This window comes from Pelodiscus sinensis, chromosome 2, assembly GCF_052426305.1.
Source record: "Pelodiscus sinensis isolate ZL-2025 chromosome 2, ASM5242630v1, whole genome shotgun sequence".
In the NCBI taxonomy this organism is placed as follows: Eukaryota; Metazoa; Chordata; order Testudines; family Trionychidae; genus Pelodiscus; species Pelodiscus sinensis.
In genome coordinates this window covers 74668461-74693775 of record NC_143053.1, presented here as the reverse complement: position 1 = coordinate 74693775, position 25315 = coordinate 74668461, and the positions used below count along the sequence as shown (strand labels likewise).

General features: G+C 41.8%; 1 protein-coding gene across 3 annotated transcripts in view; it reads right to left on the bottom strand.

The window, feature by feature from the left end:
* Positions 1–884: 884 nt before the first annotated feature.
* Positions 885–25315, bottom strand: part of LOC102453472 (opsin-5-like) — an 85119-nt gene continuing 60688 nt past the window's right edge. For 2 of the 3 annotated variants that reach the window (XM_089776280.1, XM_089776279.1), the window contains one exon: positions 3228–7761. In XM_089776280.1, the coding sequence (XP_089632406.1) occupies positions 7147–7761 (615 nt within the window). In that variant the 3' untranslated portion in view covers positions 3228–7146. Of the gene's footprint in view, positions 1120–3227; positions 7762–25315 lie in introns of those variants that run through there. The other variant, XM_089776281.1, reaches the window with a different exon arrangement.

Sequence of the window (25315 nt, the reverse complement as noted above, 5' to 3'; positions counted from 1 at the left end):
TCCTTCCAGCTCTTAAACAACACCTTGTCCTCTGAAGCTCAGTAGAAACATATACATAATTAGCAATGCTAATGATTTCCCACAACCCAGTCATTCCAGATTCCCAATGAAAAACGGAAGTAGGTAGCATTATATGGAAAATATGGTTATACAGAGATACGAATTACTTATGCAGTATAATCTCAAATGGGCACAAAATAACCTTCAGCTTTCTTAAAAGACATTTTTTCATATATCTAATCATTTTAAGCTGGATTCTCACTCTGTATAATACTTTGCAATATTTGTTCTCCCAGTATTAACTGTTTCAATAATATGTTAACTCCAGAACAGTTCCTCAGGGCCCAGCAATTCAAAAGAAACAATCTAGTCCCTTAGGATACATTTACACAGCAGCGTTATTTCAGAATAACCGACATTATTGCATGTCCATACTATAAGCCATTATTCTGAAATAATGTCAATCTGGAGGACTTCTTATTCCAACTCATGGTAACCCTCATTCCACGAGGAGTAAGGGAAGTTGAAGGCAGAGTGTTCTCCCTTTTACTTCCTGCTGTGTAGACAGCACCAAAAGCCAAATTAAGCTATTTTGACTTCAGCTATGCAATTGATGTAGCTGAAGTTGTGTAGTTTAATTCAACATTAGCCCTGATGTATAGACGTACCCTTAGTTTGCTACAAATCTTCCTTGTTCAGAATTAGACACTAGATTTTACTAAATGTACCAAATAGCATCTAAGGAGAGTGTTTACTTGAGAAGAAGAAAGTAAATGCTATGTCTCCAGCATGCTCTTCTCTGCAATTTTTTTCTTCCTCACAGCTTTACATGTGGAGGGAAACACCTGTTATATTCATCTTTGACCTATCCTTTAAGTGCAGGTAGGAAATGGGGATCTTTATAATTTTTCGGCCGGGAACATCTCCCTTGCTGGCTGCTTCTTACCATTAACTTATGCTTATGGGGCATTTCTACATGGGCAAAATCTGGCACTGCCCAGGACTAACATAATGGCCATTTAGTAGCCACTAAGGCTCCACTTGTCACTCACCTACTAGCACCTGTTGACTGTTGCTGGGATCATTTGAGTTCTCCTCTTCCTGGTGGAAAATGAGTGCCTGTCAAAGAATTTAGAACCTATATTAACACAAAGACATGAGAAGTAGATGTACCAAACAAATGGAAAGTCTGGGAGAGGGAGAATGAGGATAACAGTCACATGTGATTACACAGACTAACCATCAGAGTCATAGAAACATAAGGCAGGAAGGGATGTCAATAAGTTATATAGCCTACATCCCTCACTGAGGTAGGATTAAATATACCTAGACCATCCTGGACAGGTTCATCTAACCTGTTGCTAAAACCTTCTAGTGATGGGATTCTACAACCTCTCTAGAAAACTTGTTCCAATGTTTAACTATACTTAAAGTCAGCAAGTTTTTCCTAATGTCTAAGCTATATCCCCTGTGCTGCAAACTAAGATGCTTGCATAATCTCCAGCTGGTTTCAAATCTAAAGTTATGTATTTATTAGTTTTTAAAGATTTAATCCAACTGGTAAGATTAACATCAAAAGTTCAATTATAATACCACTTGTGATAGCATTTGTGTGTGTGATGAGGTTAGCCATCAGCTATGATTTGAGATCACCAGTTTATATCACCAAATCTTCCAAATAGCTACCAGATGGTAATAACTTTCAATCTCTTCTGACTGGGGACAGATTTGGATTAGTTACCTTGGGAGCCAAAAATTCCATATTCCAGTACAAATATCTGGAACAATCTCATTCTCTAACAAAAATTCTTAAATTTTCAGAAGTGTGGTATTTTCAAGTGTTGTTGTAGCTTTATTGAGCCCTGAATATTAGAGACACAAGGTGGCTGAATATGTTTTACTCTATAACTTTTGTTATAGAGGTGTGACATTTTTGTACTATATTCTTTGTGCTGGGCATTAAAAGAATACTACCCGCAGCAGAAATCCCCTTGCTTTTACTGTTAATTCTATAATTACTGACATTTATTCTGAAACCCATTTTTAAAAGTCGATTTTACTCAATGTATTTAAAAATCTCACCATCTCATCAGCAACAATAAGCATAAATTCACTCTCCAGACATGATGAGATCACTCTTTTTATTGTTTCATTTTGTAATAATTGAAACAGTTTTTTATAAGACCTCAATGCATAATGTCAAGAGACCCCGTAATCAGCAGCATCATGATTTGCAAATACATTTATAAATAATAACTCATGACAATAATCTAATTCTGAAAAATGATGGATGGACCAATCCAAAGGCAGACAGGTTGAGAAGAATTTGTATGTGACTCATTACACCAGAAAAAGCATTTAACATAAGAAGAAAAACTTTATTCAAATAATAAACATAATTCTAAATTGGACTTTCAGTCTGATTGCTTGTGGACACTGAGCATTGCTACATAATTCTCTTCAAAGGCACAATCATGCTCCAATTAACTCCAAAAAGAAATAAACTAAGGGTTCGACGTCCATTGTAAAACAAAAATATTTCTACCCATCATCTGAAATCTGAACTGTAGATAAAAGAAAAGTCGAAAGTGATGTAATGATTTTAAAGCAAATGTTGCTCAGAGCTTATGACTAGTTCAGGCACTCCAATGCAGACTTGGAGGAAAGAAATAGTGACACATTAACTTTATTTCTTTGTATTAAACAATAACCATAGTATAAATACACATGAATTTTACAGAGAATATAGATTATGTATAGTGCAAACTGCTCTTCTCTCCCCCCCGCCCCCGACATACACACGTGTGTTTGATTGAAAGTTCGACTTAACTTCTGGCAAAGCCTGGAGCCTCCATACATATTGGCTACGTCTACACTGGCCCCTTTTCCGGAAGGGGCATGTAAATTTCACCAGTCGTCGTAGGGAAATCCGCGGGGGATTTAAATATCCCCCGCGGCATTTAAATAAAAATGTCCGCCGCTTTTTTCCGGCTTTTAAAAAAGCCGGAAAAGAGCGTCTAGACTGGCCCCGATCCTCCGGAAAAAGCACCCTTTTCCGGAGGGTCTTATTCCTACTTTGAAGTAGGAATAAGACCCTCCGGAAAAGGGCACTTTTTCCGGAGGATCGGGGCCAGTCTAGACGCTCTTTTCCGGCTTTTTTAAAAGCCGGAAAAAAGCGGCGGACATTTTTATTTAAATGCCGCGGGGGATATTTAAATCCCCCGCGGATTTCCCTACGACGACTGGTGAAATTTACATGCCCCTTCCGGAAAAGGGGCCAGTGTAGACGTAGCCATTGGGTTTTATTCTGATTTGCTTATATGGGGCAAACAAACCATCTTCACCATTCAATCTGGTTATTCTGAACATTAGCTCATCAGATAGGTGACATGCAGCTTAGCACAAATAGGACTTAGAGTGTGAAGCTTCAGAATTTCCTGAGTGTTTTAAATAGGGGAAAACATTATACCCAATATTGTCAGACCTAAAGAAGATGGGCACTTAACTCATTTGAAAATCCCTTCCTAATGATTGTTTTTTCCTGTTTTATGCATTCTTATCATATCTCAGTTAACCGCAACATAGAAGTCGTTCATTTCCTAGTAGAGAGCCAACCATCAAAGACCCCAGTCCTCCACAGACTTGAATGCATGCATTAAGAAAACTTACTGGAACCAGTGGGACTACTCACAGGGTATATGTATACCACAGCTGGGAGGGTGTTTCCCAGCACTGGCAGAGAGGACTGCTAACAGTGTTTGAGCTAGCATACCAAAAACAACAGTACGGCTGCAACAGGCTATGGGGCAGCTTAGGCTAACTGTGTGAGTACCCCCGCAAGACTCAGGTGGGATTGTATTCAGGGGCCTACTTACTGTTTGTGTGCCAGTTCATGCAGAGATAGCCTGGGACTACCCTGGCTGAGAATTACCCCTCCAGATACTAAGTAGACACCCACATGGCATAGTCATTGCTTCTTAGAATATGCACAATTTGCTTCAGGAGGCATGTGACCAGGAATCATCACTCAATTTGGTCCACTGGTTGAATCATTACTTTCTTCGCCCAGGCTAGGTACTGAGAATGTGACGTAAATGCTGATCCATGCCCTCCTCCCCTGTCCCAGTAGTGCCTAGAGTTATGCATGAACATGAATCTTTGCAGTATTGAGTCCATGGGGGCTTACTCCTATTCCATTTGTAGTCCATGGTAGAACTTCCTTTAACTTCACGGACATAGGATTGGGCCTTTGATTTACTCCCATCACTGACAATTCACCTCATGAGACTTCAGAGAAAATGATAATCAGTTTAAATTTGCTCATCCTTCAAAGAAAACAAAACAAAAACAACTAGTTTATAATGTGCCTGGCTCTTAAAGAAGCATGGGGCTTTAGCCACATGGGAGTTTTTTAATCTAATACAGTCTAAATGTTTTGTACTCTGCAGCTAACAGCTGCTCATGTAATTTTAAACACTCTGCAACTATGGGAAACTAGCAAAAACCTCAAAAGCATCATGCACATGGGAGCAGATGGAGGGTGAAGGGGGAGACAGTTTAGAACAGGAAAGAACCCACACAGTAGGTTCCAAGTAAACAAGCTGTGTACTATCTATCTGTTACAATAACATTCATTTAAATAGCTGCTTACTCGGAATCACTAGTACACTGGTATTCAATTACTTTCCCTCTGAGCCACCACAGACATTTCACTGCAAGGTGATGGTGCCACAGGATTATTTATAGAACTAAACACGTGCAGTTTATTTCACTGATGGCTTAGGTGGTGTGGTGCCTCCTGAGGAATGTAAGTCTCACTACTTAGACTGCAAGTTTGTTAGAGCAGAAATTGCAGCTTTGCCTATGTTTTTACAGAACCTCACATTATGCAGCCCCGATCCTGATCAAAGCCTCTAAGCACCACAGCAATATAAATATTAAATAATGATGACTGCATACTTGAATCACATGGGCCTGGCACTTTCTGCTCTCATGAGAGGAAATGATACAGCACTTCTAGTTGACTGAGCTGTGGAATGGTGTGGCAATATAGACAAAAGGGTGCTGGTGATAGACGAGCTAACCTTCTCCTCCCCCCAGCCAGCTATGCTCACAGCTAGGGGTATTCTAGAACTTTCATCTCTTTTTTTTATAGTTTCTCTCCTATTTCTTGGGAAACCAATACCATGACATGATCATAACTTCTGCAGCTGCAGAACCATGACTGAGGTCTACATTGTGCTGCCAAAGGGAGTGCTATGAAGGAGGAATGATAAGAAAAGAGGAGGTAGGAGACTGGGAACAAAAACAAATTAAAAGCTGTGTGTATACCAGCCCAATAAGACAGTCTGTAAACCAAATAGCCGAACCCCGGCACCATGGGTACCAGATATTCAGCTGGATTAAATTGTGCACCTCTGTGAACACCAATGCAAAGCTGCACTGATTTACATAATCTGATATCCATCTTTTCATAGATCCTAAAACCAGAAAAGACCCCTCTAATCATTTAGTCTGACCTCCTGTGTAACACTTGCCACAGAACTTCCTCAAATTCATTCCTGCTGGGACATGTCTTTTAAAAAACATCCAATTTTGATTTCAAGATTGACAAAAGATGGTGGCTCCATCCTCACTTTTAAAACATGCTTACATTTGACAGATTACGCCAGAACAATCTCTTTTTAAAACTAAATACAGTGAGCTCCTTAGCTTCCTAATTTTTTGAGGAAAAGTGACTTTTGTGCAAGAGGGAGTTTTTGCACAAAAAGTAGCCATCTACACAGCTCCTTTTTGCACAAAAGCCTCTTGTGCAAAAGCAGCTGCTCATTAATTATGCAAATGAAGCGTGGCGATATTCCACGCTGAGCTTCATTTGCATACACTTTTCCGCAAGAAGGCTACAGTGTAGCCGTATCCCTTAAGTCTACCATTAAAACATGTTTTTTCATCCTTTAATCATTCTCATGGCTCTTCTCTGAAACCTCCCCAATTTATGAACATCTTTCTTGAATTGTAGACATGATATTCTATGGTCATGCTAGTGCCAAAGACAGAAGTCAAATAACCTCCTACTGCAGCTCAACATTTGTCTGTTTATGCATTCAAGGACCTTTTTGGCAACGGCTATGTCCCGGGAGTTCATGTTCAACTGATTAGCCACCATAACCCCCACAATTTTTTCCTCAGTCACTGCTTCCCAGGATGTTTCTCCATCCATAAGTATGGCCTGCATTCTTTGTTCCTAGAAAAGCACACTTCCATTTCACTGTATTAAAACTCATTGTTTGTTGGAGCCCAGCTTACCAAGTTATCCAAATTCTTGCTCTTTGTAGCCTCTCAATTCCTTTTCTTCACCCCAATTATTTCAGGGCCCTTATTAGGAACATGGGACGAATGTTTTGACATTTCTGAGTCAAATTCTTCTTATAGTTAAACCAGGTTAAATATGGACTATATCTGTTTATATGTATTCTTTATTTTATTTCAATGTAAATTGGAGCAGAAATTGCCTCTGTCTCTTCATGGTCAGGAACAAAATTATCTTTTGTTGAAAGCAGTTTATTCTCCACAGCTTTTTTTGGAGAAGTGGAGTTTGATACACCATCTGTCTTTTAACTTCTAAAACAGTTAAAACAGCATGAGGTTGTCATTTAAAAAATTCTTATATGCAATCTGCTATTTGTCTTGAATGTACAGAATATAAAACATACAATGTTGAGAAAGAGTAATAACATCTTACAGAAATGTCTCCATAGTATCAAGGGGCCTGTTTCCTCAAAAACAAAGTAAACAAGAGCTCCAAAACTCCAAGTGGGAAGGAAATTGATTGCAATAGCACTGTTTGAATACAGCTACCACTGTAGTTGGTCTTTGCCCACGAAAGCTTATGCTCCAACACTTCAGTCAGTCTATAAGGTGCCACAGGACTCCTCGCCGCAGCTACCACAAGATAGTTACTGAAGTCTGTGTTTTGGAAGTCAAACACACTTATGCTGCATTAGGTATTCTATCAAAGGGCAATTGAGAAAACCAGGAAAGGTGTATAGAAAACGAGCAGTGGGTGGGCTGTTTAGAAAAGGTTACATTCAGAAGTCTGGTACCATTAAATTACTGTTTCTTAACTGAAATCCTCCAGACCAAACCCTAGAGGTTTGCAAATCTGCTGCATGTAGGCATTGTTTCCAAGGTGATTTCAAGGTTATCATTTTGAGACCTTTTTTCTCCTTGAACAACCACCTTTACGGATTTCTTGGCACCTTGCTTCTGTGTTGCTTGGAGGTTACTCTCCAGAGACACACTTTCCTGAGTGCATTCCATAGTGCTTACCCTCTCCTGGCAGCATTTTGGATAGTTCTTAAAGCATTCAAAAGCATCATTGCACTTTTCACATGGGAAGTAAGAACATCCTTCCACAGTCTGCACTGAGTTACAGCTGGACTCATTTCTCCCTTTCAATGATTTCAGGCTGATTTCCAGAACTGACCTGTAACTGCAGCTCTGCAGGATCCTGAGGCAAAAACAAGTCCTGATGCACAATTGCTGGAGAACTCCAAAATCTTTGGCAAGGGTGTTCCGGAAATTGGGCTTCAGAAGAAGACAGGTTATAGGGTTGTAGAGTGTGGAGGACTTTGCAAAGACAGCTGGCACTGCAAAAGCTAGTGGAGGAATCTCTTCTATGGATCCAAAGGTTGCCCACATGGCTATGATGGCATATGGGCTCCAGGCAGCAAAAAATCCAATGCAGACAGCAATGCTCATCTTGCAATGAAAGAGGAAAGAAGTGGTATTAGTTGAGAGAGCATATGTTACATACTTCCAAACTAGGAGGGCCATAAGACATTATCATGATTGATGCATCTGCTGAAATGTCTCTCGGTGCCTTCCTCATTTCTCATCTTGTCTGCTCTGTACACTGCTATTCTGCACTTAAACAATTGTCTCAGATAAGCAGCATGCCGGGCTCCATTGTTTCTGGAGCTTTCTGAGGACAGCTATAGCATCTTAATCCTATCTGTTTCTCATGCCAGAGAAGGGCAAACATTGCTCTTGTAAACACCTGAAGGCAACCTAAGAAAAAATGCAAAATCAGAGGAAATTCTCTTTTGACAATCAACAATAGACTTTTCTATTTCCTAGTCTAATGACTTTACTGTGTGTAGCCTTCCTTTACAGGTAGAGTTAAAGGGAGAGACCTTAGACTAAAGCCCAATGCATCCATAAAACCTTATCTGTGGTGGCTTATCTCATCACCTGTATCTGGAATAAAGAAATCTATGGGAGTTGCACTCTGACAACTCATTGATTAGTCGGGCCACTGACTTGTAAACAGAGTTTTTAAAAATACATTTAATATTTTTAAAAGCGGACTTCATAAGAACTGTCGATTGATGAAGCTGCTTTTAAAACAATGAAAAACATAATTTTAAAATGAGTATACGTATAACGCAAAAATATGAAAATAAATACCAGGGTTGAAATACAAACCCTAGAAACCCCCACTATATCGTAAACTTTGATTCACACAGAGAGACGTAGTCTCCAATGAACCATTTTAAGCATCATTCAGAAAGAAGTGGTACCAGATATGTAAAAGATATAAACAGACAAAAATAGTGAGAGAAGTGTCCGACTTCTGAAGGAGCTGCATGAGCTTTGGATTTGCCAAGAGTTGCAATTTCACAATGAGAATGATGAAGACAATCCATTTCACCTAAGGCATTGTCAGGTCTAAGCAAGTCAAGGAGTAGCTTGGAAATGAAGGCAGCCATGTTTCCAAAAGCTTAATGCACCCTGTGCCGGTATTCCAGAACTAGAGAGAGCTGGTAACTCGCTCATCTGGCTTGAAAATTCAACCATTTCCCCAGGCAAGCTAAGGCTACAAACTCACATCTGCCAAAAGCATATTTACATTCACAAACACCATTGGTTTATATAAGGGTGACATTGAGAAAAGCCTTCTGCGCCCAGAATAAAACTGACTCAAAGACAAGCAGTGCCGTAATCTATTTTAAGACTTAATGGCTCTTTCCCATTATTTCAATTGATCTTGCCCTAAATTTGCAATTTTCAGGAACCTTTTATTTTACAAGAACTGTCTCATGCTTGCCAAGGAAGGATTTCACAGCTAGAGTCATTATGCCTGATGCTGTATCAGATAAACAATGAATTTTTCATGAGATGCAAGAGCACTTTAACAGTTTTGTCATTGTTTGTTAGTCTTGTGTCTGTCTGATGAGCATTTGTGTGCCTCTGGAGTGCAAAGCCAGATAATACTGCAGTAATGTTATTACAGCAATGTCCCAATCCCTCAACAGATCCGGTAACCAGTACTGATTTACTGTTGATAGTGTCCCACTACAATATATAGTTTAATTAAAGTTGAAGCTGATTTAGCAGAATAATGACACAACATTTTTTGGCACACTGAGGCTAGTTAAGATAAAATGAATGATATGGCTCTATTTGTTTAGCTGATGATCTGACCCTAAATTGGGAAAGTCTGGCTTTATGTAAATGACCTCTGAAATCTTGCAGTGTCCCCTGCAGATGTCCAAAACAAGGGAGGCTCAAAAATATGTCCCAGACATTTAGAACCACACTCAAAGTGCACAGGTAGAATTGGTGCATGAGATTATCACAACTACACTTGCAATCGCCATATAAACGTGGGCAGAAATTCTGAATATTTGGGCTTTTCAATTATTTCTGCAAAGAGATATTTAAAAGCTTAATTTTCATGGTGCCCTCAACTAGCTTCCAGACCTGATCCTACATGTTTTTCACATACAGTGTTTGAGCACACAAACCCTGTACAGACATAGATAGACATTTGTTAGTGTTTGTATTGTGGCTACCACTAGGAGTCCTAACTCTGTGGTGTTAGGCTCCACACAAGCTCCCAATAAGAGTTCACAAAACAAAAGAGGATACAACAAATAGATATGATAGTACTAGGTATCAATGAGGATCTGGCCCACGAAAGTTCATCATCTAATAAACCATCTTGTTAGTCTTTAAAGTGCTACATAGTCCTGTATTTTGTTTCAGCTACACCAGACTAACACGGCTACATTTCTATCACTATTCTACAATGGGACAAGGTTTTGAGAAACAATTTTATCTTCATCTGTATCCATAAGATGGTAATTTAGCATAAGAGATGAGTACACTTGTTTGTGTGTTCCTTCTACTCAAGAGATTCATATTTCTGGCTTAGTCATACTAGGCTTCAGAGGGTGCTATGGTTTATCACATTCCATTTAAGGTAAGGCTTACAATGCTAAAATGTAATTAGGACTAAGAGAAATTTTGAAGAGCAAACAGCCAAAGACCAAAAAAAAAAAAAAAAAAAAAAAGCAAGACATTATTTTAAGTATATCAGGGCCAGGGTTTATTGGGCACAATGAAGGAGAATAAGGACATTTCTTAGAAGCTAAATTATTTGATTGCATCAGTTCTTACAGCAGAGAATGCTGGAGACATTCCTGCCTCAGGACTATTCTTCTTGAGCAATAAACAGGATGTGCTGTCAAAAACTGAGGAGTCAAAAGAAGTGATCCTGCAGCAATTCATAAAATGTAGAGATTCATAAATCATATAGACAGAAGGAACAATTGTGATCTTCTAGTCTGACCTCCTGTATAATATAGACCATACAGCTTCTCCAAATAGCTAATCACAGAATTATAAAAGATGTAGATGAATATGGTTCATAGACAGATAGACTTCAAAGCCAAAGAGAGTATTAATAACCAAGTCTGACCTCCTGCATACTGTAGGCCAAATAACCTTGCCCTCCCACTCCTCTTATAGACCTGAGTTGCTGAAGTCCTCAAATGTAAAGACTTCAAGTTACAAAGAATCCACAAAATTATACTAGTTTAAACCCACAAGGGACCCATACTGCAATGGAAGGTGAAAATCCTCCAAAGTCTCTGCCAATCTGACCTACAGGAAAATTCCTTCTTGATCCCAAATACATCATTCAGTTAGACTCTGTTGTGGGCAAGACCCACTAGCCAGACACTTGCAAAGGAGTTCTCTCTTGTGACCCGGAGTCCTTCCCATCTTGTGTCCCAGAACTAGCAGTTGACAGTGATTGTTTGTAATGGAAAATCATACATCTACTAAAATTCTTTGGTCAAACAAATTGGGAAAGCAGGGTGTCAGGGATCTGTCCTTATCAAAGCACCCGCATTGGACACTACATGAAAAGTGCACACACACCAGTCCGATCCTTCCATCAAAACCATTCAATGTCAGCCTCACGATGACAGGCTCTCAGCTTGCCAGCCAAGGCTTTCTGACTATTTCTCCCCATTTCAGACTGCAATATGAAACAGACAAATCCAAAAATCAACCAAAGAGATTAAACAAAAGGTTGAAAGCTGAAGCCCATTCTATGCAAGATATAGACTCCTAGAACTGAAAGGGACCTCGAGAGGTCATCAAGTTCAATCCCCTGCCCTCATGGCAGGACCCAGCACAATTTAGATAATTTATTTCAGTGCTTAACCACCTTGACAGTTAGGAAGTTTTTCCTAATGTCCAAACTACACCTCGCTGCAGTTTAAGCCCATTGCTTCTTGTCATACCATTAGAGGTCTAGAAGAACAATTTTCTTCCTACTCCTTGTAACACCCTTTTAGATACTTAAACTGCTATTATGTCCCCTCAGTCTTCTCTTTTCCAAACTAAACAACCTCAATTCTTTTAGTCTTCCCTCACAAGTCATTTCTTCTAAACCCTTAATAATTTTTATGCTCCTCTCTGGACCCTCTCCAATTTTGCCACATCTTTATTGAAATGTGATGCCTAAAACCAGACACAATACTCCAAATGAAGCCTAATCAGCGGAGATATTTGGTCACTCGTTCTTCAGAGGGGCCCTGGATGGGTCACAGTCTACTCTGGTAGTATCTAACCAGTTCTGGAGCAGTAGCCACCATAGTGGTTACTGCTGTAGTAAACTAGCCACACTTAACTGGCCAAATAGCCACATGTAGCTAGTGGCTAGCATGCTGGACACCACGGCTATGCCTACACTACAAGGTTTTTGCAGCAGAGAGTATGCTAATGACGAATTCATGAGCATGAGTCGCGATGTCATTAGCAAATTTTCTGCCGCAAAAACCTTGTAGTGTAGACAAAGCCCACGGGTCTACTCCAAAGTTCTTAGAATCTCCCGCACAAGTTATAAGATACAGTCACTTCCCCCTTTTTAGAGGATCCATCTTCACTTCCGTGAGGGCAGAGTCTCTGCTAGTTTCCAGGCCTCTTCCTGCTGCTTTCCCAGGGCTCCCTTCAACAACCTGCTCTCTTTCCTGGACTGCCCAGTATTGAATGGAGTTTCCTCCTTTTAAACTCCTTTTCCATTCTTAACGTGGCATGCAGGTGTAGTAGAGTGGGGCTACTCCAGCCCAAAGTAGATGCTTCTCCCAGGGGTGGTGAACCTTTTTTGGGGTCAGGGGCCACTCAACCACAGAAAAATCAGTTGGGGGCTGCATACAAGTGATGTGGTCCCCAACTGAGAAGGAGAAAGACAATCTTCACATTCTCCTCCCACACCACAGCCTAAGGGGGCTCAGTCTTGTAGATTTTGTGTGCTTCAGCCTTCCGGTGGAGTAGTGTGGGGGCTGGAGCACCAGCGCAGGTTCGCCAATGCTGGGTCGGACCTGAGCCTTGAGGGCCACATCCAGCTCCTGGGCCTGAGGCTCTCCATCCCTGGTCTAGTCCATTCCATGTCGATGCAGGTTTTATACACTCCATCACAAAGGGGAATTGGATGCCATATGGACTTTTCAAAAAGACTTTGATAAAGACTATTGAAAAAAGGTCCTTGTGGTGGTAAGACTGGATTGTAATGGATTAGAAACTGGCAGAGACAACACAAAGAGCTGGAATAAATGATCAGTTTTTAACATGATAAAGGGTTAATAGTGAACTGACCGTATTTCCATACTAGAGCTGGTGATATTTAGAACATTCAGGAGTTATCCGGGAAAAAATGGATTAAACAATGAAGAGGCATGTACGTGGTACAAAATTAACTATGTTAATCAAGACTCAGCAGGATCCAAGTGAACTAGATGAATTGGCATCAAGGTAGCAGATATGAATTATTTTGCATGTGTAAAAATGACTTCTATTTGGAGAAATAATCTGATCTTTTCATACTTAAAAACCTAAACATTGCAGTGCTTATAATCAGCTGTAACCACTCAGAGGAAAGATCTAAATATCATGGAGTGACAGCTTCAATGTAACACACTGTTTGCACTGGTGCAAAATAGGTCTAGCATCCATGTGACCTGAGTAAATTGCAACAATGCAAGCTCCATCTAGCAGCTGCAGGTTTACCTGGTGTAGTTCCATTAGTGAAAATACACTCCCTTCACCTCAACTCACCCCTCACCATCACACTCAAGTAAGAGAGGGCAAAAAAGTTGATAGAAAAGGTTACAAAACCGTGGTGAAAAACAGTCATAAGATCAAATTGGGCAAGTGTTTCTTGAGTAGCAGCAGTTGATTTCACCACACTATAATGTATAAAGTAAGCCCCTTGATTATATCTGTTTTGTGCAGTAAATATATATATAGTCTCCCTAAAAGAATGAGTAGAGATGTTAAACTAAATGAAGCCATAATTAATCAAGTCTTCACGCATTTAATTTTTATTTAGAAGACTTTTGGATTCCAGGTGTTTAAGACACATTGACCACACGTAGAATTGTAGCAACAATTGGGACTAGTCTTCAAATTAATCCGTACAGTAGGGATGGCTACTTTCAGCTTTAAAGGCTTATTTTTTAAAGCCAGCTGTGCTCAACTGGTGAGTTTGTTAGTATTCACAATTGTATCAGATTCCCAATATTATATTCAGTGTATATATGTTTCTCAACCAAAACATTTTAAATGGGATACACAATTCTGGTCTTCTGCATCTGTGTTCCAAAGTAAAATGTTAGGTAGTGAAAGGACTGAGCATTTGTCCTTGTCTAGAAAGATAGCATTTGACCAGAACATGCTGGTTATTTAGAAGTCTATGTTTCTCTTTATCCAGAAATCATCATTCAAATTAAGTGATTTGTTAATATTTGTGCATATTTCATCTATTCCCGAGAAGTGACTGTAAGTGGGTGCAATTTTCACATCAATAGGAGGCGATCTGATGGACCAGCTAACTCATCCCCCGTCCCCTTATGTGATTGATATAATTATACTTCAACTATTTTTGAATATCGTCTAGTGAAGGTGATACCACCTCACTTGGCACACATTTATCCAATGAAAGCCAAGGCAGAACATAAAAATCAAGTAGGAACAGACTTTGTGACCTTCTGATCATCTAACTGTGGGCTTCAGGCCAACTGTTCCAAATGCTAAAATGAGGAAAGTAATGATTTCTCTAACTTTAGACTCGGGCTGTAATTCAGCATTGCTAAAACTGCAGGAGCAGCAACTTATGAGGACACTAATGGAGGTCACAAGAGAAATACAAGTCTGTATGAGGGACACTTTGAAGAGGTGATGCTGAAGAACATTAATAAGCCTAACATAAAAGATATAAATAATTTTAGATTGTTAATGTGTCCTTCCTAAGTAATGAAATCATTCCATAAGGCAACAAATAACTCCCTGTATATCAAGCACGTAAGGCCTTGATCCCATTCCCATCATGACTTCAAATCCATTGGAAAGATGACTTCTACTGACTCCAGTAGCCTATGGTTCAAACCTATGTTTGCTATGGGCCCACTACTGAAGAAAAAAAAGATTCAAATAAAACAACATTAGTAATGGTTCTCGTCCGATGACTGTGAGGATCTGTGAGAAAATGTTATTTTTATTAAATTAACACCTACCAAGTCAGTGTCCCATTCTGACAGTGTTGTACAGACATTGGAAAGAAAACCCCTGTCGTCAAAAGCTGAAAAGTAGTTGAAAACAAGACATGATAAACGGATGAAAGAAGCAAAATGTATATAGTGCAGAATTATTTTATTTTATGTATTTGTACTGAGGCAGTGACTGGAAGCCCTCACATGAATTGAGGCCTCAGTGTGCTAGGTACCATACACAGACACAATGTCAGTCCCTGCACCAAAGGCTTAACACTCTAAATAGTACAGTAGCTACCCACATATTTTTCTAAATGGGGGCATTTCCAAATACCTGGTGCTTGCCCAGATATGGCTAGTTATTCCTCAGTTTGTAAAATATATAATCACATGGCAGGTCATTAGGACTCAAAAGAATACAGATTTAAAGTAATAATGATTTGCTATGTATTGCTGGCAGAGTCAATGCACTGGGGAGGGCATACAAAGCCATGTGCCACCCTAGATTAACGCCTTGGCTTGTACTGAGAATGCTCAGATGGATGAGCATACTCAGTAACATCTGTTGAAGCTGTTGCCCTCATTCTGCCCTTACTTGTACCCTTTCTTCTGATAGGTCCTCTCTGAGTGCTGGAAAATATTCATCCTTGCCCTTCCTGTGAGTCTGGCCACCACTGTACAATAGGATCCGAACAATACAGCTTGGAGTGGAGGCTGATTTAAATTGACCTCTGTGCATAAACAAAATCAGGGGTACTTTGATACATGATCCCTTTTCTATCTCATCCCACAAATTATCTGCATTTGGATGTGTAAAAACAAGTAAGAACATATGAACATAAGAACGGCCGTACTGGGTCAGACCAACAGTCCATCTAGCCCAGTATCCTGTCTTGCTGACAATGGCCAATATCAGATGCCCCAGAAGAAGGGAACACAATAGGTAATCCTCACGTGATCCCTCCCCTGGCACCTACCTCCAGAGAAACAGAGGCTAGGGACACCATTTCTACCCATCCTGGCTAATAGATTCATGGAGGTTAGGTGTATCAATGGCTATCTAGCTCTTTTTTGAATCCTATTAAAGTCATAGCCTTCACCATATCCTCTGGCAAGGTGTTCTAGAGGTTGACTGTGCGCTGAGTGAAGAAAAACTTCCTTTTGTTTGTTTTAAACCTGATGCCTACTAATTTCATTTGGTGACCCCTCGTTCTATTATTGGGGGAATAAGTAAATAACTTTTCCTTATTCACTTTTTCTACACCAGCACTTTTTATAGACCTTTACCTTATCCCCCCCTTAGTCTCCTCTTTTCTAAGCTGAAAAGGCCAAGTCTTTTTAATCTCTCTTCATATGGGACCCATTCCAAACCCCTAATTATTATTGTTGACCTTTTCTGAACCTTTTCCAAAGCTAATATATCCTTTTTGGGATGAGGCAACCACATCTGGATGCAGTATTCAAGATGTGGGCGTACTATGGTTTTATACAGAGACATTAAGATATTTTCTGTCTTATTCTCTATCCCTTTTTTAATGATTGCTAACATTCTATTTGCTTTTTTGAATGTATAATTGGGATTATTTTTTCCAATGTGCATTACTTTACATTTGTCAACCTTAAATTTCATTTGCCATTTTGTTGCCCAATCACATAGTTTGATAAGATCTTTTTGAAGCTCTTCATAGTCTGCTTCAGTCTTATCTTGAGTATCATCTGCAAAGTTTGCCACCTCACTGTTTACCCCTTTTTTCTAGATCATTTATAAATAAGTTGAATAGGCTTGGTCCCAGGATAGACCCTAGCAAAGTTATATGAATGCAAATAGAGGCCATGTTGAGGTCCTGTACTTATGTTTTAGATAAATAATATCTACATACCATGCTGGTTAAACAAGTATGGAGGAGAGAACAGAGAACAGTAAGGGGAAGAAACAGATCATATAATATTTTTTGCACCCTATTCTTTGTTAGTTACTATTTTATTGTAGTAAGGCTTTTTTAAGGTCAGGCATCACAGTGGGAGTAATTAGTATTAGACCAGAGTTTACTGTCAGAAATCTAGCTAGAACAATGAATGAGTAAAAGAGAGGATCCAGGGACTAGCCTGATATCAATCAATTCTCAAATCAACAAAGAATTAGAACTAAAAATATAATTTATGTCTGTCAATATGGTTTCAGGGAAGGGAGCTCTTGTCAAACAAACCTGTTTTTTTTAAAAAAAAAATGAGAGGATAGGCCTGGTCAATGAAGCCAGTTATGTAGATATAATATCTATGGATTTCTCCAAGGCATTTGACTTAAAACCTATGATATCTTGATGGAAACATTTATGTTAGGTACACATTGGATGCATTAAAACTAGTCTCATCATTGACATATCTCAAAACGCAATTGTTAATGGGAAAAGCTCAACAAGTGGGGTTGTTTCTAGTGGGTTCTTTTGGGGATTGTTTCTTGGTCCAGTTCAAATTTTTTATCAGCCAGGTATGAAACTATGAATTGTTTGTTGTTTAGCATAGTTTGCAGATGAAACAAATATTGGTGGCTAATAAGCAGGAGAAGAGATTGTTGTTCCAGAGTGATCTGAATTGTCTTGTTAAATAGTTACTATGCAGTCCAACAAAATCCATCTGAAGACACCCAAAATACAAAGTAACGCATCTGGGAAGAGAAAACAAAGGCTATCCCTGCAGGATGGGAGATTGTCTTGGAAAGCAATGGCTCAGAAAATGACTTAAGGAGTCTCTGCCAGGGCCTTCCTCCATAGAGCCCCCCTTCTGGCTCAAAGGGCACTACTTACACAGTTGCATGATTTCCATTGATCGGTTGCTGCCTCTACTGTGTTTGCTGCAGTGCTTCAGCTCAGACACACTTGAGCAGGACTGCCAATGGTCAGTAAAATCCATAAAAGCATTTAGATAGCAGTAAAAGCCACCATGCTATGCAGCAGAGATGAGGAGTCCCTCCCCGTTGGCCCCAGGGTGAATTCCGTAGCATGGGGCAACTCCAGGGAGTATACAGTTCCCAGGGCAGGGGCGGAGAGTGGGATTCTCCTGGGAGTATACAGTTCCCAGGGCAGGGGCGGAGAGTGGGATTCTCCTGGTGGGGACTCCCTCCAACCTGCTGTTGGCTGGCGGAGGCTGTTCTTCTCTGTTTCTGGCTTTGAACTCTTCATAGGCATCACTAGCATCAGCACTGCAGCTCCTTTTGGTGGGTGGGCATGCAGCATGCACCCCTACTGTGCTCCCTGTGGCTGGGGGAGGGCAGGAGATAGAACACAGTGGCCTGAGCATAGCTGCCTCCCACAGCTCCCCACTGACAAGCCACAGAGGGGCAATCACTGGTGGCAGCCCCCACTCTCAGCCAGATGAGCGGCTTCCAGGGTGGAAGGAGGACCCAGAGAGGGATGTTTGGGATGGAGGTGGTCTCTAACAGGAATAGGATTGTGTCCGCATGCCTGGCCAACATACTGTGGGACCAGCTTACTGTGTTGTGGGCTCCTCCTTTCCTCCAGCTATCTGCCTGCTGCCCAGTTTGGTTTGTCAGCTGTCCTGGGGTTTCACAGGTGCCGCGATCCTCTGCTCAGTTAACAGGCAGGAGTGCTATGCTGTATGGCTTTTGATTCATCTTTACACTACAAAGAATGCATTCATATAAAAGTTTGGTTGTCTGTAATTTTTGCTATGCTGTCCATAAAGTCATTTTCAGTCGTTGGCAATCTCGCACATGAGTCCTACCCCTTCCAGGGTGCTGAAGTGCACAGATAAACGAATCGTAAAATTCGAAATAAGGTCAACCCAAGGACAGTTCTGCAGAGCCCTCATCCCCTCACATAGCCAGCCCTTCGATCAGTCTCCATGGGCTTAGTTCATCCATCCACCAGGCGGTTGGTTGAGGCAGCAAGCTGTCCCAAACTCTTGGCTGTAGCCAAGCTTCTCTCACCACAGAAGAAGTGGAATTCTGTCCTCTATCTTCATCAGCCCCAAACTGAGCTGGGCCTTCTCCGTAACCTCCCTCTCCACACCCAACATCAGTTGTCAGATGTCAAAATCAAGCGGTGGTAAACATTGCCACAACTAGGTCCCAAGGCCCTCACTAACCTCCTCCTCAGCAGAGTCATTGCAAATAACTGCCCAGACATGAGCTCAGTGAAATGCTGCAGCAAAAACTGACCAGCATGACCCTTGGTTAATTAAAAAAAGGGAATATTAAGCAAGTAAGCGGCCTTGCCTCTGTACAGAGCATTGGCAAGGCCACTCCTAGAATATTCATGTCCACTTCTGGTGTCCCCACTTTAAGATGAATGTGGAAATACTGGAGAGAACGCAAAGGAGGGGCTGGAAAAGAGCCTTATGATGTGAGGTTTAAGAAGTTCAGTCTATTCGGCTTATTTAAGGTGACACCCACACTATAGTCTCGATCAACCCTCTGAGATCAATCCATTGACCTTCGATTTAGAAAGTCTAGTTAAAACCTATCCAATTGACCGCAGATCACTCTCAAGTCAACTTTGTTATTCTACCCCAGACAAGAAGAGTAAGGGAAGCTGACAGGAGAATTTCTCCTATCGACTTCTCCCTCCCACCCCCCTGCAATGTAGACCCTGCAGTAACTCGATTTAAGATCTATTTACTCCAGCTGCATTATTCACATAGCTGAAGTTACATAGTTTAAGTCAACTTTCTGTAGTCTAAAATCAGGTCAAGAAGTGACTTGATCACTGTGTGTAGGAACTTACACATGGAAAAGATGGCTGAGGCTTTTCGGTCTTGCAGGCACAGGTGTAACAAAACCCAATGGCTGGAAGCTGAGGTTAGATAAATTCAGTCTTGACAAAATAATTTCCTAGCAGCGAGTGTTATTAAACACTGGAACAGCACATCGGGGGAAGTGATTGATTCACTATCACTTAGAATCTTTAAAAGAAGATTAGGCACCTATCTAAAGAATGTGACTTTAATTCAGCTTCTGGGGAAAATTCTACAACTTGCACAGACAGGAGATCAGACTAGATGGGGGTAGTGATCCCTTCCGGCCTTAGAGTCTACATGTCTGTGAATAAAAATTAAGTTTTGAAGAGGGAATTGAAGGAAAACTTTAACAGAATGCACTGAAAACTTGGAAGGAAAGAGTATGGACTGTAGGATTAAGCTGTTATATCTTTGGGAAGTGCAGAGTAAAGAAAATAAGAGACTTTTTCCAGTGGCACAATTACAGTTACCTGCACAGTGAAGCACAGACCCTCAGGTGTTATAAATCAATATAGTTCCACAGACCTCAAGAGAACTATATTTATTTACAACACATGAGGATCTGGTCCAGAATGGTTCAAACAATGAGCATATTCTGAGTATTTAGTGAACTTAATATGTTTGGTTTAGAGACACTTTTAAAAATTTAATGATGGCCCATTTATTTAATGTGAACACATCAGCATTTTAATTTGCCCATTCAATCAAGATATTCTGGGCTAGTGCATTTACAACAAAGGAAAGGAAATGTTACTGCACAGAGGGCCAAGTCAAGCTGTAGTAATCATTGCCACATGAGACCATAAAATCAGGTGGGGCATCTGGATAATTTTATGACTAATAACATTTGTACACTTTTAGGCTACATCTAGACTGCAGGCTTCTTGCACAAGAAGCTTTTATCAGAAGAGATCTTCCACAAAAACTTCTTGTGCAAGAGCGCGTCCATACTGCAAAGGTGCGTCAAAAAAGTCCAGACTGCATGGACACTCTCTTGAAAGTAAGCAGTGATTGGTATGCACAGAATGGCCAACAGGGCATCTGTGCTTTTTCCTCTTTCCTCTTTTTGTGAAAAACCCCCTGCCTTCCCTGTCCACACATGCCTTTTTGCGAAAGAATTCTTTTGCAAAAAGGCTTCTTCCTGGGATGAGGTTTACCTGGGTGGTCGACAAATACCTTTGATGTCGACACCCGCGTGTCCAGACTATCGCGCTGAGCCGACAAACAGCTGATCAGCTGTTTGTCGGCTCAGCGCGGCAGCCATGTAAATTTAAATGAAGCGGCGATTATTTAAATCGCCGCTTCATTTTACTATGTCGGGTAGCCTAATCTACATGCCTCTGGCGACAGAGGCATGAAGTCTAGATGTACCCTTAGGGTATGTCTACACTTGCACCCTAGTTCGAACTAGAGTTAGGAGGTGTGGGAGACCTCAGGAGGTACGGGGGGCTCCCTGGGGCAGGTCAGAGTGGTGGAGCAGTACAACTATACAGTCGGCAATATAGTTGTCCCCCACTTTTGCTGCTCCCTGAGGTGACTGTGCATTATCACATTCCTCCAATCAAGCTCTTACCTTTCCATGTTATGAAAAACAAACCATGAAATTCCAGGCACATCCCATTTTCCTTGCACAACCAAACCCTGACCTTGCATTAAAGTCAGGATAAAGTTAGTGGAAATGGGGTAAGTTTAGAAGTCAACATTTAAAAAGAACAAGTTAAAAATCACTTAGAAAAGTTAGATGTTTTCATGTCACCAGAGCCTGATGAAATACATCCTAGAATGCTCAAGGAGCTAATAGAGGAGCTATCTGAGCCCTTAGCTATCATCTTTGAAAAGTCATGGAAGTCAGGAGAGATTTCAGAGCACTTGAAAAGGGGAAATATAGTGCCCATCTATAAAAAAGGGAAATAAGAACAACCCAGAAAACTACAGACCAGTCAGTTTAACTTCTGTGCCAGGGAAGATAATGGAGCAAGTTAATTAAGGAATCAATCTGCAAACAATTGGAAGATAATAAGGTGATAGGTAACAGCCAGCACAAATTTGTAAAGAACAAATTACATCAAACCAATCTGATAGCTTTCTTTGATAAGATAACAAACTTGTGGATAAGGGAAAAGTGGTGGACATGGTATACCTAGACTTTAGTAAAGCATTTGATACAGTATGGTGTGACGGCGCGTTGGGGGTTCCCCGTCTCCTGCACCCCGAAATGGCACAAACAGACTGCACCAGCCAGTGGAATTGAGGGTGGTTTATTGCTCCTCCAGCACAGCGCAGCACAGATGTAATCTGGTTACAGGAACTGGGGCTAAGAGGCCTCAGTGCCCCCCCTTGAGATAGGGGAGTCCCAGCCCCCTCCCCAGCTCCTTATTCCCTGCCTTCCAGAAAGGAACTCACTAACCCTCTCCAAGCCCTGCCCCCCAGCCAGGGCAGCATCCACCTTCCTTTGTTCCTCTCCATGGGGGGTGTCTGGCCACTGGTTCAACAAGTTTGGCATTACCTCTGCCTAGTGAGGTTTTCCCTGCTGGGTCTTGCTCCAGACAGCAGGGGTCACCACAGCCCAGCAAGTACCCCCACTACGTCACATATGGCATGACCTATCAATAAACTAGGGAAATACAACCTAGATGGGGCTACTATAAAATGGGTGCATCACTGGCTGGATAACCATTCTCAGAGTATGTCTACACTACAAAGTTAATTCGAACTAACAGACGTTAGTTCGAATTAACTTTGATAGGTACTACACATGCAAACCGCTAGTTCGAACTTAATTCGAACTAGCGGTGCGCTTAATTCGAACTAGGTAAACCTCATTCCACGAGGACTAACGCCTAGTTCAAATTAACTAGTTCGAATTAAGGGCTGTGTAGCCACTTAATTCGAACTAGTGGGAGGCTAGCCCTCCCCAGCTTTCCCTGGTGGCCACTCTGGGCACCACCAGGGAAACTCTTCTGCCCCCTCCCAGCCCCGGAGCCCTTAAAGGGGCACGGTCTGGCTACGGTGCCTGTGCCAGGTGCAAGCCTGCCAGCACCCAGCCGGCAGACCCTGCACCTGGCACGGCTCGAGCCGGCCACCCGCTGCCACCCAGCCCTCTGCCTCTTCCCGGGACCTGGCTGGGGGCTCCCGGGAGCCTGCCCAGGTCTGCAAGAGGCGGGCGCCCGCCTGGTCTAATGCAGACATCGTGGACCTCATCCACAACCTCTGCACTAAGCACAGGAAAGTGGCCGTCTAGGGCAGGATAGCTGCCAGTCTGGCCACCCAGGAGCAGGTTGGCATGAAAATCAAGGTGGTCCACTGAGACCCCCGACCCTGAGCCCTGAGCTTAGAATGGCCGTACTGGGTCAGACCAAAGGTCCATCTAGCCCAGTAGCCTGTCTGCCGACAGCGACCAACACTAGGTACCCTGCAGGGGATGGACCAAAGACAATGACCAAGCCATTTGTCTCGTGCCATCCATCTCCAGCCTTCCACAAACAGAGGCCAGGGACACCATTCCTACCCCCTGGCTAATACCACTCCATGGACCCAACCTCCATGACTTTATCTCACTTCTCTTTACACTCTGTTCTAGTTCTAGCCTTCACAGCCTCCCGCAGCAAGGAGTTCCACAGGTTGACTCTTTGCTTTGTGAAGAACAACTTTCTGTTGTTAGTTTGAAGCCTGCTACCCATTCATTTCATTTGGTGTCCTTTAGTCCTTCTATTATGGGAACTAATGAAGAACTTTTCTTTATGAACCCTCTCCACCCCACTCATGCTTTTATAGACCTCTATCATATCCCCCCTCAGTCTCCTCTTTTCTAAGCTGAGAAGTCCCAGTCTCTTTAGCCTCTCTTCATATGGGACCTGTTCCAAACCCCTGATCATTTTAGTTGCCCTCCCCTCTCTCACCCTCTCTCTTCCCCTCTCCCACCTCCTTTTCCCAGTCTCCCCGAGTTTTGTTCAATAAAGAGAGTTTCTATTTTTGAACTCACGTGTCCTTTATTTTGTACATCAGGAAGGGGGGCTAGGGAGGGGTAAGTGGAAGGAGGTGAGGGAGGAATGGGGTATGAGCCCCCGATGGGGAAGACTGGGGTGGCTCTGCGGGCTCCTCGGGGTGGAAGCTCTCCTGCAGCCCCCCGATTGACAACCCCCCCCCCGGATGGCAGCCTGCGGCAAGTGCAGCCGGGCTGATGACCAACTGTTGTGATGTGCCGAGTGTGGGCACTCAGGGCACTCCAAGCCAGGACTGCTTTGCAAGTGGGGAACCCCTGAGAACTGTCTGCCTGGGGTGGGGGGGTCGGGTCTCTTTAAGCAGAGCCCTTGGCTAGCCTGAGACAGCAGCTCCACGCTCTAAGTCCTAATCTGATGCCCTGCCGGCACTGCTTCTGGCCATCCTTAACCCCGGTTCAGGATCCACTCAATGTGGACATGATAGTTCGAATTAGTAAAACGCTAATTCGAACTAGTTTTTAAGTCTAGATGTGCTAATTCGAATTAGCTTTGTTCGAATTAGTGCTGTAGTGTAGACATACCCTCAGAGACAGGTTATTAACGGTTCAAAGTCATGCTGGAAAGGAATAACAAGTGGGATTCCACAGGAGTCTGTTTTGGGACTGGTTCTGTTCAATATCTTCATCAATGATTTAGATGATGGCAGGCAGAAGTACAATTATTAAATTTCCACATGATACCAAGCTGGGAAGGGTGCAAATGCTTTGGAAGATAGGGTCACAATTCAAAATGGTCTAGACAAACTGGAGAAATAGTCTGAGGTAAATATGGGGAAGTTTAATAAGGACAAATACAAAATACTCCACTTAGGAAGGAATAATCAGTTTCACACATACAGAATGGGAAGTGATTGTCTAGGAAGGTGTACTGCAGAAAAAGATCTAAGGGTCATAGTAGACAAACTAACTATGAGTCAACAGTGTGACACTTGCAAAAAAACAAAAAAAGGTAACATGATCCTGGAATGAATTAACAGGAGTGTTGTGACGAAGGAGTCATTCTTCCATAATACTCTGTGCTGATTAGGCCTCAACTGGAGTATTGTGTCCAGTTCTGGGCACCACATTTCAAGAAAGATGTGGAGAAATTAGAGAAGTTTCAGAGACGATTGAAAACCTAGAAAACATGAGCTACGAGTGAAGACTGAAAGAATTGGCCATGTTTAGTTTAGAAAAGAGAAGACTGAGAGGGGACACGATAGCAATTTTCAAGTATCTAAAAGGATGTTACAAGGAGAGGGAGAAAAGTTGTTCTCCTTGGCCTCTGAGGATAGGACAAGAAGCAATGGGCTTAAACTGCAGCAAGGGAGGTTTAGGTTGGACATGAGGAAAAACTTCCTGTCAGGTTGGCTATACACTGGAATAAATTGCCTAGGAAAGTTGTGGAATCTCCATCACTGGAGATATTTAAGAGCAGGTTGGATAGACATCTATCAAGGATGATCCAGATGGTGTGTGGTGCTGCCGTGAGGGCAGGAGACTGGACTTGATGATCTCTCGAGGTCCCTTCCAGTTCTGGTACGCTATGCTATGCTATGATTCTATAAGACAAAACTGCATACCAAATTTGGTGGTCCTAGCTCTTACCATTTAGGAGGAATTATTGAACAAACAGACTCACAGATGGACTGACAGACAGACAGACACACAACCTTTAAAATATGTAGACGACTCAAATATATCAGTACGTTTTCAGTAAAACTCGTATATTTGGGGG